Source organism: Monodon monoceros, unplaced genomic scaffold (genome assembly GCF_005190385.1).
Source record: "Monodon monoceros isolate NGI ecotype Baffin Bay Population unplaced genomic scaffold, NGI_Narwhal_1 Super_Scaffold_7, whole genome shotgun sequence".
NCBI lineage: Eukaryota > Metazoa > Chordata > Mammalia > Artiodactyla > Monodontidae > Monodon > Monodon monoceros.
Genome location: NW_021703784.1, coordinates 37,796,650 through 37,813,923, shown reverse-complemented (window position 1 = coordinate 37,813,923; position 17,274 = coordinate 37,796,650). Strand labels below are relative to the sequence as shown.

Here is a 17,274-nt window from a genome sequence, read left to right as displayed (position 1 = left end):
GGCTGCCTTTATTGGAGGGGAACAAATGAGAGCCGGGAACCAGCGGGCTGCCTAAGGATGGCGGCCTCACTCCCAGCCTCGGTCATACCCTTAGAAGTTGGGAAACACGTGCTGGCTCCTGGCCTTGGCTGGAAGTCACTGCTTAGGCCCAGGCTTGCCTCTGATGCTTCCTGGGGCAGCTTCTTTCCTGGTACAGTCTGAAAATTGGGAAGGGCCAACTCAGCATTTTCTGGGAAATCAGTAACGTTTTTCTTCTCCCTGATGAAGCCCTGTGGCAGGTGCTTTCAGGAGCCGTGCAGACTCACCTGAGGGCAGAGTGTGGTTCTCTGTCTCTTCCATGGACATTTTTGAACAGTTGCAGGGAGGATGCATAAATTGTGAGGCCTTGTTATTCTTTGTTGACTTTTTATTAAGGTACACTTTTTTATTGGCCTGTAACATACATCTTTTTTTTTTTTTTTTTGGCCGCACGTCATGTGGGATCTTCGTTCCCCGACCAGGGTTCGAACCTGCGCCCCCAGCATTGGATGCATGGCATCTTAACCGCTGGACCGCCAGGGAAGTCCCCTATACATCTATTTCTTGATGTTGATGCCCATTTCTATTTTGAAAACCAAAATCAGCCTCCCAGTGATTCATTTTCCCTGCACAGGGGATGACTCTTAAACTTTGTGACCAAAAGCATTTTGATGACTTAAGGAGAAAAATCAAAAGCCGTGTCCCTTCTGGATTCCCAGACTCCTTCAGTCCCTCGAATGTTATGAATGGTTCTATAAATATTATATTTCATTAACCTGTCATATGTCGAACTGGAATTGCCGATTTGAAATCTCAGGTTTTGATGGCTACTTGCCATATTTATCCCTAAGTTCCGCAGCTCTTCTCAGCAGCTAGGGCCAAGAGAAAGAGAGCCGCATGAAACCGTGACTCGACAGTTGAGGCCTGTGTTCCCGAGGTCATCCTAGCCTAGGCCTCACTGCTCCGTGTGTCTCAACAGCTGCTTATTTAAGCCTCAGGTCTAGGGAGAGGCCTGTCCAACGAGGTGACTTTACTCCTTGGGGATGATGACCCCCAGCTTGGGTGGAACCACAGTGCTGCACCGTAGGATGTGGCTGCCCTGTGCTGGCAGGAACGTCCAACCTAGAGTCCTTCCTCACAGCTTCGGGAGCGCTCGCAGAGATTCATCACCAGGGCAGAACCAAAAATAGATGAGTTTTTAATTGCGGTGCTTAGCCTGTGTGCACTGAGCCAGGAGCACAACAGGAAACGACGACTGAACTCAGAGGCTGCCAAAGTACCGCCTGGAAATGAAGACCCATTTCCAGAGAGGCACAAGGCGGTGATTATCCCTGTTAGTGTTGGAATGGTGGCTGGGGACCCCCAGAAAGAGCAGTGGTTTTTCATTATTTCCCTTTGGGCACTCATTTTGCTTCTTTTTCCTCCCAGTTTCCCTGAAACATAGTTCATGGATGGAATTTCCAGCTGGGCCAGACTACGAGCTGGTTGGCCTCAGAAGCCATCAGGGTGGAGATGGACGTTTGAAGGGAAAGGGCGCCGTGTTTACCGTTCCCCCGGGCTTGCTTTAGCAAAGACCCTCTTCTTTTGTCAGCGAAACAGAGGTGGCTGTGATTGGGCAGTCTGAGGCTTGGATGGCAGGCCTGTCTTCGATTCTGTAGGTCCCTGAGCTGTGCATGCGAAGGTATCAGGGAACAAGCCAGTTTCTAGAGCTGGGAAGGGCTGAGATTTTCTCCGGACACTTTTCTGTGCATTTGCTTCGTGGCAGCAATGCCAGTGAAAGCTGTGTGAGGCTTTGCCTTCTGCTCGTAGTTCTGTTTCTGGGCCAGGGAGTGCTTCTCCATGTGATTTCAGGGGATCTTGCAAGCCTGGCCTAAGAGCTTCCTGATGTCTAGGCTGGAAGGGAGGATGGGAGCTGTGGAGGCAAACCCAGTATCCTCTTCACACGATCATCCTCAGACTTTGAACTGGCCCAGATGTCTGTATATCAAAGGCAGCCTTTCCACCTCCCTTCACCTCTAACACACATCAAGGGCAACTTAAGACGTTGTGGAGCTGCCGATGTGAAGAAGAGGGTGTGGTTCTCCTTCTGAAGGAGTGTGCAGTCAGAAACTGTACAGCTTTAGACTAAAAATCATTAAAATGATTCTAGTCCAGTTTCCCACCCCTTAGAAACCCTTGCTTCGTGTCTCCGAAAAGAAGATGTTCATTTTTTACTTGAATGTTGCTAGAAAAGAGAAGCTCACTACCGGGTAGACTTTTGGGAAAGGTGGTTAGGAAATTCTTCCATATGTTGAATCACAGTCTCATCTCCTTAGGTTGCTGCGTTTAGTCGTAGTTCTGTCCTCTCCGGTCACACTGAAGGAGACTCATCTGTCTCCACCACGACAGGGATCGCTTCTTACAGGAAATACATTGTCCAGAAGTATGACCCTTGCCCTTTCTCTCTTGGTAGCTACAAGCACGTAACCCTGTCCCAGTTCCTGTCTGCCTGAGTATCTGAGACGGTAAACTATGCCGTCTTGGGGACGCTGCAGTTTCCCTTTATAGCGTGCGGACGGAAGTTCTTTTCATGAAAGGAAAGAATCCACAGCCAGGTGTAGTTTGATCAATGTCCAAGTCTGTCTTTAGGAGTCATAAATATAGAGTAAACAGTCAGTACTTTTGTCGTAAGAAGGCACAGATCTGGGGCTGTAGGGACTGTTTCTGCCCTCAAGTAACTGACAGTCAAATGAGAGACACAAAATGCCTCAGAATTCCAGTCAGGTGAATGCAACAGATGAAAGTACATGAAATCAGATGGAGGGAAGTTCCTACGGGTGGCCTAGTTGAGGAAGGCATCCTAGTTGCCCTGGGCTTGCAGCACGAGCACTGTCTCAGGGTCGACACCTCAGGGTTTTTGGTGCCCTCAGCTTCCTTGGGGACTAGGTGATGCCTTCGGTCTAGATGGGGATGGTCCAACTGTCCAAAAACCAAGGCCACCTTTTACAGATGGAATTAGCGTAGAAATGGTGGTATGTTTTGGAGCCGTCTCTTTTGAAAACAAAATTAAAAGGAAGGAGCATAATTTGCGGTAGAACTGTGAACGGGACTCAGGACATGCTGTTCTTTCTGCTGCCACATGACCAATCATTCATGTTATCTTTGCAAGAGATAGAAAGCCTTTGTAGAAATGACGGGACTGTGGAACAACCAACTCTGCTATGAGGAGGCCTTTGGGAACATCTCCTGGTGCCGAAGGGAGCCTTGGCGTTGGGCCCCTCCCTGGTTGGAGGCCACTGAGCAGAAGGCCTGATGCCCTCCAGCCTCTTCACCCACCTCTTCTCAGATGTGTCTTTTTTTTTTTTTCCGGTACGCGGGCCTCTCACTGCTGTGGCCTCTCCCGTTGCGGAGCACAGGCTCCAGACGCGCAGGCTCAGCGGCCATGGCTCACGGGCCCAGCCGCTCCGCGGCATGTGGGATCTTCCCGGACCGGGGCACGAACCCGTGTCCCCTGCATCGGCAGGCGGACTCTCAACCACTGCGCCACCAGGGAAGCCCTCAGATGTGTCTTGGCTTCGTCTGTAACCTCCAGGGCATTGACCACATCCGGTCTCCTTCTTTAAGTTCCTGGGTTCCTGGCTGCAATGGCACCCCTGGCATCAGTCTGTCTCCTGGGTTCTCCTGCCTCGCCCTCTCCTGCAGTGTCAGCGCTCCCACCCTTGGCCCTCTGATCTTCTGTTGCTCTCCCTAAGTGATCTCACTCTGACTTCGTCTGTCATCTACGCACAGTGAAACAACTGCCCACCTGACTTTCAGACCCGTCTCTTTCCTGCTAACTGCTCTGCAGGCACTTCAGACATGGTACCTCCAAAACCAGACTTTTGGTTTAGGTAAACCTGTTTCTCTTATCATTTCTCTTGGTTAAGTCTTGTTACTCTGTCTTCTAAGCTATGAATGTCTGTGATTTCTTTCTCCCTTACCGTCCAGACCAGTCACGGAGACCTACTGATTCTACTCTTCAGTGTCTTTGGAATTTGTCCTTTTGGTTATCTGGGTTCATGCCCTTGTCCTGTCATTAAACTGTTTATGTTCGCTTCTTGCCTGGACTCCATTCTCCTGCCTTCTCTCCCTACACCCACCCTGCAACCCCATCCTTTAATATGATCTCCATAAAACCTCAGGTGCGATTTATGCTTCTCTCCCCTCCCCAAGCTCTCCCCCCGCAACAATTACCTATGCCCATAAAGTCCTTCCTTATGGCCACTTGCCCCTTGCTGTCATCCCCACATGACCTGTCGTGTCAGAGACATGCACTTTCCTTCGTGGCTCTCTGTCTTGGGTCATTCCCTGTCTTCTGCCGAGAATGCCAAAGCCCTTTGGCCTTTTCTTTTCTGCTTGGCAAATTCCTGTTCATCCCTCAGGACTCATTTTAAATGGCATTTTCTCTGAAATCTTTTTTAAAGAAACCCCTTCTCACCCCTGCCAAATTAATAACTTTGTCTCTAGGCTACCATAGCATTAAATCACCACACCCCTTGTCACATTGCACTGTAGAAGCATATGTATTTGCGTACAGGCCAGCTCTAGGCTGTGAGACCCTAAAGACCAGGAATTGTCTTATATCTGTTTCCTTGGCACCCAGACACATAGTAAGTGTGCAACAGGTATCTGTTAGGGTATATATTACTTATAGGACTGTCAGCAGAGACTTTTTGATCTGGGCAATTGGAGTTCCGGCAGTCGGGGTGTCTGCCTTACGGTGACATAGCTCTCCATGGAGGGACCAAAACACGGTGCAGCTCTCTTGGTGCCCAGGGAGAGGCGCTAGTGTTCTCAACCCTGCCACTTTACCTCTGATTCCAACTTTTGGTAGCCAGGTTTGCAGGTACTCTTTACCCTTTCTCCTGCATTTATGTTATACAACAATAAAATGGGATTTATTAATTTCTACTTTAAAACGTGCTCTTATGTTAGGCTCCTGTTATATCAGTTATAGCTACTTGTTATAGATTTATATATGCCGTAGATTAAAGGCTCTCCCAGTTACGCTCGTGATTTCGTGAAATACAAAAAAAAAAAAAATATTGGTTTTTATCCCATGTCTTCCAACTCCCACATATAAAGAGGTTTTCTATGGTATACAGTTAGATACAAATCCATTAGTCCTTTATATAGATAATTTCATAGACAAAGGGATAACAAGGCTAAGCGATGAAACCTCTCTTCGTGTGGATTTTATGTTCCTTTGGGGATGGGTAGGAGGGTCTCAGGAGAGCACTGTACTTGGAGTCAGGAAATTAGGGTTCTACTTGTGATCCTTTAGTTTTCCTGTACTTTAATATTTTCCTCACATTAACTAGGAAAAATAATAATAGTTGTAAATTGCCATACTTAGTTTAACGGTTTATGTTTATTTTATGTTTATTATTTTTTTTAACATTATATTTTATTATATTTTTTGGCTGTGTCGGGTCTTTGTTGCTGCATGCGGGCTTCCTCTAGTTGCATCAAGCGGGGACTACTCTTCATTGCAGCACGCGGGCTTCTCATTGTGGTGGCTTCTCTTGTTGCGGAGCAGAGGCTCTAGGCGCGTGGGCTTCAGTAGTTGTGGCACATGGCTCAGTAGTTGTGGCTCGTGGGCTTAGTTGCTCTGCACCAATTGGGATCTTCCCGGACCGGAGCTCAAACCCGTGTCCCCTGCATTGGCAGGTGGGTTCTTAACCACTGCGCCACCAGGGAAGTCCTAAGTTATGTTTAAATTCACCCCTTCCTGATATTTGTACCAAGAGACTATTACCAGGTGACATCAGATGGTCCCACCAGACTAGTGAGTCTGTAATTCACAGGATCCTAGCATGGTGCTGGGAGACAGATGGGGGGGTGGTGAAGTCGGTTGCAGGATTTGGTAGACAAACTTAAGACACAAAAGGGCTGCATTGAAGATACAGCCTTCACAACTGGAGCATCCAAGAATCAGCATAGCTAAGGCATGGCGGGGAATGTCAGAAGTCTCACTTTCGTGCTGCTTCTTTCTTTCAGTTTGAAAAAGAACTTCAGAGAATCTCGGAAGCCTATGAGAGCCTGGTCAAGTCTACCACCAAGCGAGAGTCGCTGGACAAGGCGATGAGAAACAAACTCGAAGGCGAGATTCGAAGGCTCCATGATTTCAACAGAGACCTCCGAGGCATGTCAAGTTCACTCATGTTTTCTCTACCCTAAACGCCCCGTGTTGCTGACAGCCGGACTTCAGGCCCAAGTTATGTTACATAACCTTGTAAATCCCAAGCCCCTGGGAAAGGGGCACCAGAGAGCAGAAGTGTTCTTTTCACGTTGTAGGTTGTAGGTTGCAGCACTGAGCCTGAGAAGTGACAACCTCTATACACGAGTCCCTGACAGGGAGGGAGTATGTGTGCAGCTCCTTCTTGCTTTAAAAGTACTTAACATGACTCGTGTTGTGAATGGGAATGTCTGAAAAGACCAATGTTCCATGCACAACCCTTGTCACATCAAGCTGAGGCATTTAGTTGCATTCTTTGAAAGCCAACAGTTAACACTTGCTTGGTATATAGTGTAGAAGGCAGAGTTAGACACATGTCCCTCTTGGAGAAAAAAAAAGCCCACGGTTGTGAAAACAGTAGATATATATCAACTTCCTGAAAGCTAGGGGCCCCCTGTTACAGGATCTTGGCAACCTCCAACATGCAGAATGATCTGACCCATGAAATTATACTTCACTTTCAGTCAGCCAAGCCATTTTTCAGTTCCCTCGTGTCAAAAGACTCAGTGTACTGGCAGTCTGTAGCTGGAACCTACCTTTTTTTTTTTTATTATTACTGCAAACCCTTTAGTCTTGGGTATTATGTAAGCTCAATAAAGACTTGTTAGGCTGAATTATTTAATTGAGTAGATGAAGACTGACCAAATGGCATGAGCAAACCTAGAACTCACTGAGTAGAATCTTCATCCATTAGGTCATCTTGACTTGTTTCCTGGTATTTATTTAATTGTTATTTTTAATTTTTTGCTTCCCAGCTACAGAGGGCTGATGGTCAAGGTTAGACGAGGGCTGGGTTTGAGGCCAAGGGAACTCAACCCCTTTTCGAGGACTCTGCTGGCCTTGCAGGAACCTGTTCTTCGCTGCCTGCCACTGGTGCACACCTTGACATTAAATTGCATAAAGGCACAGTGTGGCGTCTGAGGACTTTTTGATGTTCTGGAGCGTCTTGTTCCCCCCCACAAGAGTTGTTCAATTTGGGGCTCCTCCCTGGGCATCTCTCCCTACCCAGCTCTCAGCACCCAGGTCATTTGCCTGTTGGAGGATGACTTAAATGCAAGTGCATTTCTTTGTAATCGTTTCCTCTCTGTGCACAGATCGACTGGAGACTGCCAACAGGCAGCTGTCCAGCAGGGAGTATGACGGACACGAAGACAGAGCGGCCGAGGGGCTTTACGCTTCCCAGAGTGAGTCCCCATGCTTACCTATCCCAGCTGGGTAGTTTTAAAAACTGGGGGCCTGAGGAAAGAACCCTGTTAGTTTTAAGTAAGTTTTGTGCTGCTTGCTTTTTGTTTGTTGATTTAACATATAAGCTGTTAGGCCGAAGATGAGACCCTCCTAGGTCTGCCAGAGACAAAGCCTAGGTTGATGTGTTAATTTCGGTAATGTTTATTCCGACCTCCTTACCTACAGTTTCTGTTTCTCCCTAATACCCTCCATGGGTATTATAGAGTATTTGCTGGCACTCGCCACTTGGTCTAAGGCACAGTTCTCTTTCCCCATGGAAAGGGAAGGAAGCCTGTGGTGGGATTTGCTCTTTTGTCACATTCTGTGTGTGCCTAGGTTGAGCGTTTCTGGACTGGCTGCCCCTGGCATCATGAAGCCACCTAAATGTTCCCAGCACGTGTCTCAGTAGGTGACGCTCACTTGCGAACCATTGGGCCCATTTCAGCCAGGAATAAAATGGCTTCCTGTGCCTCAAGATTTATTGGGAGAATATTCTATTAGTTTCACCAGAGACAAACGATAGAAGCAAGTGGGTTTTGAGAAACCATCGATTAAGTTTCGAATTTCTGCTCATTCATTCATTGTCCAAGTCAGAAATGTAAAAATCCAACTGGCTTTTTTGGGAAACTGTTTAGAAAACTGAATTCATTTCTCTGTCATAATTCTCAACAACATTGTGAGTTAAGTGCTCACAAACTGAAGACAGTTTGAACAACAAAAAATCCTGTGTTCAGACTCTGGCCATCCACTGTATAATGGCGGTATTCTGATGCTTGGGTCGCTCAACGCAGCTCTACATTTTCAAGGCTGGGAAACAATTGGTTAAACTTTCTAATTTCCAGTACTATTCGTTGGGGTTAAGCTCCTTTGTTTTTCCCAGATTTACTCATGATTGCATTCCATTTTGAGCCTCAGCTTCATTTTTTAAATTCTCTTTTGGCAAATGGACACTAATGCAGCCTTGGGCTTTTGCATCAGATTCCTTTGCAGTCTTGCAGTTAGGTGAATTGGCCCGTGCTCCAGACTCATATACAAAGCTACATATATCAGCATCTTGAATTATTCACTTTCCTAACAAAAGTTATTTCTTCTCATGGGTGCAGTAGATTTACCATTTCATCTGAGCTTTCATTTGAAAAATGAGTCATCTGTACTATTTGCACTTGATTTTGACACCTGAATTTTGGGTGATCGTCTGCTTAGGTAGAGTAAGTATCTTTGTGGCAGTTATGTCAGTGACGTCACTTTGCTGATACTCTGCCTTCTTGTCAGGGGATATTATTTTGTCACTTAGTTTGGGTCAAAATGGAAACGTCAGTGAGTTTCATCTGATGGGCATTTGCTGTAACCTCCCAGCCTAGGCTGTGCTAACGGACTAATAGGTTTTGGTGTCGTGTGAGTTCGGAAGTGTTCTCAAAGATTTTAACCTTCTGGCTCAAAGCTAAAACATCAATAACGTAGGCAAAGAGGCCCCTCCAGCTTTACAGGGAATGATTTGTTCTGTGCAAACATACACTGCTGTGTTCCAGAGGCGTAAGCAAGAGAGTCCAGGGGCATTTTTCAACTGCTGAAATGTGCCTTAGTGTTGACATGTAATGTAATTGCATCTTGGCAGGACATTTGAAGCAGGTTTGCTAGCTGTGATATCTAACCAATTTTTCAGTATCTGGTCTTTTCAGGACACGTTGTGCCTTCCTCACAGCTTTACAATTATTTGCATTAGCTTCTTGTCTCCTGGTGTAGCAAAGAGATGGACTTGAGATGTTATTTCAAATTTACAATAGGTGTTTTTCTTAGTGAGTTGGAAGAACTCTTTGTATATGAAGGAAACTAGCATGTCCCCTGCCAAATATAGTGCAGATATTTTCCCCAGTTGTTTTTTTATCTTTGAATATAGAGTTCTTTATCTTACAGAAGATTTTTCAAGTGACTGTATTTATGCCTTCTAGGTTTTATGTCATACTTAGAAATGCTTTTTCCAATCCAAAATTATAAACATATTCACCTATGTTTTCTTCAAGTATGTTTATGATTTCATTGTTTGCAAGCCTTATATTTTAGAAGCCAATTAGGGAGGCACAGGAGGAGAGAAGTTCTTGAAGAACTAACCTGTAGGCAAGGAGACTAGTTAACAGATATTTTAGTATCTGGGCAAGAGAGGTAGAGGTCCTGAACCAAGACAGAAGTAGTAGTGGAGGGTAGGAGACAGATAAACAGGTGACAAATTAGTAGGATTTGGTGACCAATTGAATAAGGACAGTGAGAGAGAGAGAAAAGAGTGTGACTAGAGCCACTAGATGTGTGGTCATCCTTTACCAATAAAAAGCAGCAGGAGGAGGAGGAGTTGGGATTAAGTAACCAGTGAAGGTTTTTTTTGTTTGTTTGTTTGTTTTTTTGCGGTACGTGGACCTCTCACTGCTGTGGCCTCTCCCATTGCGGAGCACAGGCTCCGGACGCACAGGCTCAGCGGCCATGGCTCACAGGCCCATCCGCTCCACGGCATGTGGGATCTTCTCGGACCGGGGCACGAACCCGTGTCCCCTGCATCGGCAGGCGGACTCTCAACCACTGCGCCACCATGGAAGCCCGCAGTGAAGGTTTGAGCATGTTGAGTCATCTCATGCCCATAGCTAAGTGAGCAGGTGTAATAACAAAGGTGCAGACGTACCCTGGAGGCTGGTGATGGGTGGTGCTCTCTGTCAGGCTTTCCTTTTAGCACGTGGGCACAGAATGGCAGGCACAAATTACTATCTCTCTTCACAATTATTAATGTGTTCAGTTTTCTGTATAGCTTTTTAGAAGCTCTATTGTAAGAGTACTTTTCAGTGCCTAGTAATCATAATTATAAACATTGGACACTCGAGAGGAGCCATCCTTTTCAAATGAGTCTTTTGAGATTCTAATCCTTGGCTAAGAGAGAGGCAGGTCTGACTGCATAGCAAATAGTGACTTCTCTGGCTCACGCCTACCAGGAGCTAAGGCTACGGTGGGAAGCCCCTGACAACCACCTTGGCCAGTGGAAAAGTTAGAAGGAAAGGGAATAATAACATGTTTGACGTTTTTGCTCGGTGTTCAGGTTGAAGCTTGGAGTACAGGTCCAAGAGCGCCCAAGGCACTCTTGCAGCATGAGCGGTCGGGAGGACTTCTGTAAACTCTCAGCTAACGGAAGGGGAACATCCTTCCTGGCATGATTTCTAAATTTCCCTGCTGCCCAGAGTAGTTTTTCTTTAAAGAAACAAAATTCTGCTCTTTAGTTGGAGCCTGATTAAGGCCTGGAAGGACTGCCTTGGTCATTACCACTTAGCTCTACAAGTTGAAATGAACATTCAACAGGGCGATAATTGTGCTCCTCTCGGACGTGAGATTTGTCTGTATTAAAAATCTTGCTGAATGAAGTGCCTAGGAATTTGATGGCTCTGAGGAGTGTTTTTCCCTATCACCTCATGGCGTTGTGTTTTTCTCTTTGGAGGAATTCGAAAATTTGTGCGTGTGTTTTCTGGTCTTACTTGTTTGTTTTTCCAAATACGTTTGCAGCCAAATTGCTCCTTAAAAACAGGGCATCTAGCCAATTTCCTTTCTGATCTGGCTGAGTGAAACTGGGACTTCTTGGTCCTTTAGCTTTTTTAACTTACTGAGATTCCTAGTTTTCCCATTCACTTATTTGTCACATGTATGCGTGCGTGCTTGTGTACACACACACACACACACACACACACACACACACACCAGACACAGGCCACTGTCCACTAAACGCAGTGCCCTGGGAATGTCTGTCATCATTCTTAGCTCTGTCTTCTCCATAAGTGAAACGTTTTAACTGTTTCTTTCTGAAAATTGGTAACTGCCGAGTTTCCATCACTAGTAGGTCAGAAAACCAAAAATAAAATATTAGCTGTGGGGAAACAAGACTGGCACAGATGATCTTCTTATATTCTTGAGTGGAGGGGGAGCTGATTAGCTCTGGCACACTTGTATTATTCCAGGATGAAACCCAGTCATGTTACAGGATGGCCATCAACTTATCTCCCCACCACCACCCCGTTAGGATTCTTTAGGCCCCATGGATTCAGCATATTCGGTTAAACTGAAGTCTATGTAAGTCAGATTCTGGCTTTTGTTAAATGTCCCTGTCTAAGAAAATAAGGTGTTTTGGGCATTCATTTGTTTAAATTAATAAGTAATGGGTGTAAATCAGTCAAGACTAATTCATGGGGTTTGATTTCCCTTATAATCCCCATGGGTTTAAAAATGAACCAAAAAAAAGTGTGGGACCACTCTATTAAAAATAATAGTAACTTGCCATTTTCAGTGTATCTTATAATCGTCATCTTACCCTTGAATTTTATCTTAGGTACTTTGATTTTCTGTCTCTTATAGAACATAAAAGAGACAAAAATAATTTCCTAAAAGAAAATCCCTCTGGTTTTTGTATTTCCTCTAAGGGCTTGTGTGAAACACAAAGCAGAAGCTACAATGACATAAACATTAATCCTGTTGACCTACATAGAGCATAAGGAGCTTATTCTGAATCCTCATTGGGTTTCATTACATCATGTTGTGGGTTTCTATCAGGCTTCAGTAGGAAGGAGAGGTTAGATGTTGTCACATGTGGATGCACTGGGCTTCTTCCTCCTCTGTGGGCCTGCTGGTGCTTGCAGCTCCTGACTCAGTGCGAAGCCCCTACTACAAGCACCTACTCTGCCTACATTCTCTGTGGGCACCATTCCTTTGCATGGATCTCCTCCACTAGGTGAGAGAATTATAGGCATTCTTTACCAACATCCATCCCCAACCCTCATTAAAACCCTTTGGATCTTTATGTACCTGGCACTCCATAAATGTTTATTGAGGGACTGAGTAAAAGTGGGAAATCCCTCTAACAACAGGCTTGAAATTCTCATATGGTGCATAGTATCAAAACGTTCATTTTAGCTCAATGTCTCCCAGTCATGTTGGGAGCTACCTCTGGTTTTGCTCAATTATTTCAAGATATTAGGCGAAATTATTAATGAACTACCTTCAGAATAAGAAGGAACTTAAAAATGCTTGATTTTTTTTTTTTTTTTTTTTTTTTTTTTCCTTCCACCTTCCCCCTTTCCTTCCTTCCTTGGTTTTTCAAATAGGAAGATATCCAGGTAAGGGAAATCTTCTACTATGAGGAACAGTAGTATTTTTTCATGAAAATGACTGCTATATACTACAATATAGTTGACTTCTGGTTCCCTGACGCCTTCTCTTTACTCTGCTGTGGTTATGTTGGAGATGAGAGCTGGTTATGGTATATGAAAGTTTTTGTAGCAGCCGACCATATTTTCACACTAACCAATCCATAGATCATGCCAGACACCACAGATCAGCTCCCGGGCAAAGGGGAAGGAATCGTCCACGAAGCCTGCCAAGGTGCATCTCTTAAACCAAGAAAATTTTCTTGCCCTAAATTAATGATTCTCCTTTGAAGGAGATGATCTTTTAGATGACGTCTATATTTAGTAGTACTGTGCGATTCTAGAAAGCAAAGGTTTTGTAGGCATGGGCTAAAGCAACTAATCTTGGATCAGTTACCGCATCTTCTGGTTCCTGGACTGTCACTGACATGTTCAGTGACCTGAAGTTAGATGCTTAATCTCCCTGTACCTACATTTCCTCTAAAGAAATAGAGGAATAAATCTCCCCATTGAGCCAGCAGAGCTCTTCGGGCTAATCGATGATAGGAAATGCAAAGAAGACTTTATACCATGCATTTATTCTGCAGCACTCCTTCCTGCTCCTTTGCATTCTCCCTCCACCTTCTCTGAAAGGACCTGCCAGTTTTCAGGGTGGGGTCAATGGGCCGTGTTCCCAAAGAATGCCTGGGTGGCCCGCCGAGCCTTGCTGGGTTTGGAAGGCAGAGCATATGAGTGCTTAAGCCGCTTGATCAACCTTGACAGGCAGCACCAAGAAACTTCAAACCTCCATGACAACCAGCAGCGCACCCAGGCTGCAGGGCATCTGTTTATGTTCCATCAAATCTTCTCCCCAAGTGTGAAAAGTAATGTTCCTCAATTTAGACCGATTTTCCGTGCTTAAAAAGCCAGAGCCGACAGCAGAACGGTCTCTTGGTCATGTGTCGATATCCAGTGTCTAACAGGTGAGCCTGACTTATGATTTTCACCTTGTTGGTTTTAAAATTATTTATTTGCTTGGCATTCCTGTTTGGGGATTGAAAAATCAAGTGTCTCGAACTTCATTACGCTCTGTATTCCTTGCACTCATAGCTGGACGGATGGATGGAGGAAGCACAGACTGAAAAGCAGACTGAAACCCATTTGCATTTCATGTGGCCTCAGGGACCCCTCACTTTCGCTGGCAGTTCAGAGGCAAGAAATCCACGTTCAGGTGCCGGCTCAAATTAAATGGCAGTTACTCAGAGAAGGCTGCCCGAGATAGGATCCGGTCTTCCTTTTATATACTCGCCAGTACCCTGTTCCCTTTGTAAACACTCATCATACTGTAAATAAGGAAGTGTTTGGATGATCATTTGCTCTCTTCCCGTACTAAAATGTCCACACCACGAAGGCATGGACCCTGACCGTCATCCTCACCATCGTAGCCCCAGGTCACTGTGTTTCAGAAGCTGGCACAGTACCTGGTGCTTAGAAGCATTTAATAAACATTTATTGGATGTTGAATGAAATGATGACCATTATCACGTATTCAAAAACGGTTATTGGCTACCTACCATGAATGCGCAGTGTTCTAGGCCATAGGTCAGCAAACTCTTTCCGTAAAGGGCGAGAATGTAAATAATTCTCTGCTTGGGGGCCATAACTACTCAACTCTGTCCCTGTAGCCCCAAAGCCGCCATAGACGAGCCGTGGACAAGTGGCCTGACTGTGGGCTGGCTTTGGCCTACAGGGCATAGCCTGTGAACCTCTGCTCCAGGCACTGGTCATGGAAGAGAAAGGGAAAGAAGAAACCCCAGCAAAAGGAGGATGGAAAATAAAGAACTTCAGAAGTATTTAGGTCTTATTTTGTAAATTGTCCTAATTTATAAATCGGGATATAACTGTTATTTTCTTTCCTGGGAGAGTTTCACGGTCATCTTTTACTTAATTCCTAATCGGGTGAGCGTGATTATTTCACATTAGATAAAACGAGACACATACAAATGCCGTCACAAACCTTAGTTAGCCCAGTGGGTATCCACAATTAGCTCACGATGGAGACAGGGCTGGGCAGGACAGACCTGTGGTTAGCCACGGCTAGTAACTGCCTGGGTAGTGAGGTCTCAGGGGTGCCTCTCCCAGCAGGGCCGTAAATCCTCCCATAAGCCTCCTGCTGTGAGATGATGTCTGCAGATCTTATATATCAGGGTTGGAAAGGACCTGAAAGGTCACAAGTCTGGTTACCAGCAATACACATGTCCTCTGAACCAGAGCTCATTAGAAGGCCATCTGATGGCCGTTGTGAGTGACGGAGTTTCCGGAGGCTGTTGATCTGATGGTTCAAAGTTTATCTTCAGGCGGAGTTGCAGGGGTGCTCCCTTGTAATCTAGCCTTCAGGTCCTGGTTCAGGTCATCTAACGGCAGTAACAGCTGCCACCATGGACTGAGCACTTACTGTGAGCCAAGCACCGTGCTAACCTCTGTAGGTACACCGTCTCTGTTCATCCTCCAAGCAGCCCTGTGAGGGAGGTGTTACAGGTATTTAATAGTTCAGGAAACTGGAGCACAGGAAGGTTAAGTAACTTGTTCATGGTCATACAGGCAGGTAAGTGGAGAAGACAGGTTTTGAACCCAGGGCATCCTGACTCTGGAGAGCCACTTCCTGTGTACCAGGGAGGTGGGAAGAGGTGGCAGGGTTGGACTCCCCATGATTTTAGAGCTCGTTTAGCATGGCCTCCATGCTTCGTTAAAGAAGAAACTGTGACCAAGGATGATCAGATGATTTGTCCAAGGCCCCCTAGGTGCTTAATGCAAGACCATGACAAGAACACCTCCTTTTTCTTGTTTTCTCCTTCCCCTTCCCCAAAGGTCATCTCTGTTGGCCCTGGGGGTGATGAAAGATTTCACATTTTTACCCAGAGAGGAATCCAGCCTTAGTAAGCGAACATAAATAATTCTTGTACTAGAAGTCTTACTGCAAATTATTTAGCCCAGTACTGTGACTTAATAATAATGTATCCAAGTCATCTCAAATGAGTGCTAACTACTGGAATGAACATTCTGTGTTTCTGACTTCTACATCTGTCTTTGAACCAGAGCCAATTATAATAAAAGGCCTTGCTGGATAATCCACTACAGATACAAAAACAAAAAAACTGTCGAGACCAGCATAGAGTTTAGACTCTTAAAAGTTTTCTCAAAATGTCTATGAAATTAAACTCTTTGTTCTCTGGATGACAAGAATAAAAAATTAGCAGAACACAATGAGTAACCCTGTGGTATAATTTCTTACGATTAGTTTTTGAAATTATTTTTGGTTCATGAATTGGAGGGAGAACATACAGTTGTATCTTAGTGGAATCCAAGAACTTTGACAGGACGAAGTGTTTGCTTTAAGTTCAGAAAATTTGGTCTTGGACCATTAAAAATAAGCTTGCATCTGCTACTAATTTCCTTCTTGCCGCCAAAGACTGTGGTTTGGTAGAAAGAAGAAGAATAAAAGGATCTGCTCAAAGCAAGTTACAAAAATGACAATGGGAGGGGTCGCAGAAGTTAGGGAAGGGAGAACATATAATTGCAGGTGATGCACTTCTTTGTCCCTGGTCAGTCGTAGATTGAGTCCCTTCTGTCCCAGATATAACAATTTCCCCAGCATCAACTTCTATCTTTCAGCCAGGTTTTGGCGTTAAGCCATATCTGCCCTTCAAAGGGCGCATTTAGAAAGCATCATTTTATGATACATATTATAATAATGCCTTAATTAAACCAAATATAGGTATATAATATATACCTATATGTACACACAATAAAGTGTACACATTTTAAGTGTACAGTGCCATGAAATGTGACAATGGCCACAGTCCAGCCCCAGCACAGGTTCAGCTCTGTCCTCTGCAGTGAGTGGCCTCTCACGCCACCTGTCGGCCTGCCTCACTTTTCAGTCCTGTCAGGTCATTGCTCTCTGCATTATATCCAGGCTTCATGGCCGTTTTCTGCAGGGGCAGCCAGATTGTCTGGTAGGGTCTTACTTTGTCATACCTGGAAATAGACGTGTATGTTATTTACCTTTTTGTATTACGAAAAGAGAAAGCAAAAAAGGACTTCTGTGGAGGTTATAGAAAGTGTAAGTTATCAGGTTTAGTTGTTAATCGATTCACGCGTAGGTGTATAGTCAAAATCAAATGCCCTGTGCATCCTGTATTTATGTGGCATTTTTAATTCATTGCTTAATTTGTTATTACGCTGTCTGCAGTGACACAGAAGTAGCAGTACATTTTTACTTCAAGTTAAAAAAAAATAAAGTAGAAGGTTGAACAGCTGAGCTGGATGAATGGGTGTATATTCAGTCAAGTGAGTTTGCAGGCTACATATGTATAAATCTAGGCAGGTAAAAAAACACCTATGATTTATACCTGGGTGTATAAGTATAGTTTCTAAAATAAAAATGCAATATGGGGCTTCCCTGGTGGCGCAGTGGTTGAGAATCCGCCTGCCGATGCAGGGGACACGAGTTCGTGCCCCGAACCGGGAAGATTCCACATGCTGCGGAGCGGCTGGGCCCGTGAGCCGTGGCCGCTGAGCCTGCGTGTCTGGAGCCTGTGCTCCGCAACGGGAGAGGCCGCAACAGTGAGA

At 45.1% G+C, this 17,274-nt stretch overlaps 1 protein-coding gene across 6 annotated transcripts in view; it reads left to right on the top strand.

Annotated features, from left to right (window-relative positions):
- The window catches only part of AMOTL1 (angiomotin like 1), a 128,404-nt gene that overhangs the window by 81,644 nt on the left and 29,486 nt on the right, over positions 1 to 17,274 (top strand). For all 6 annotated transcript variants that reach the window (XM_029208534.1, XM_029208533.1, XM_029208530.1 and 3 more), the window contains 2 exons: positions 6,037 to 6,181; positions 7,369 to 7,458. In XM_029208534.1, the coding sequence (XP_029064367.1) occupies positions 6,037 to 6,181; positions 7,369 to 7,458 (235 nt within the window). The remainder of the gene's footprint in view (positions 1 to 6,036; positions 6,182 to 7,368; positions 7,459 to 17,274) is intronic.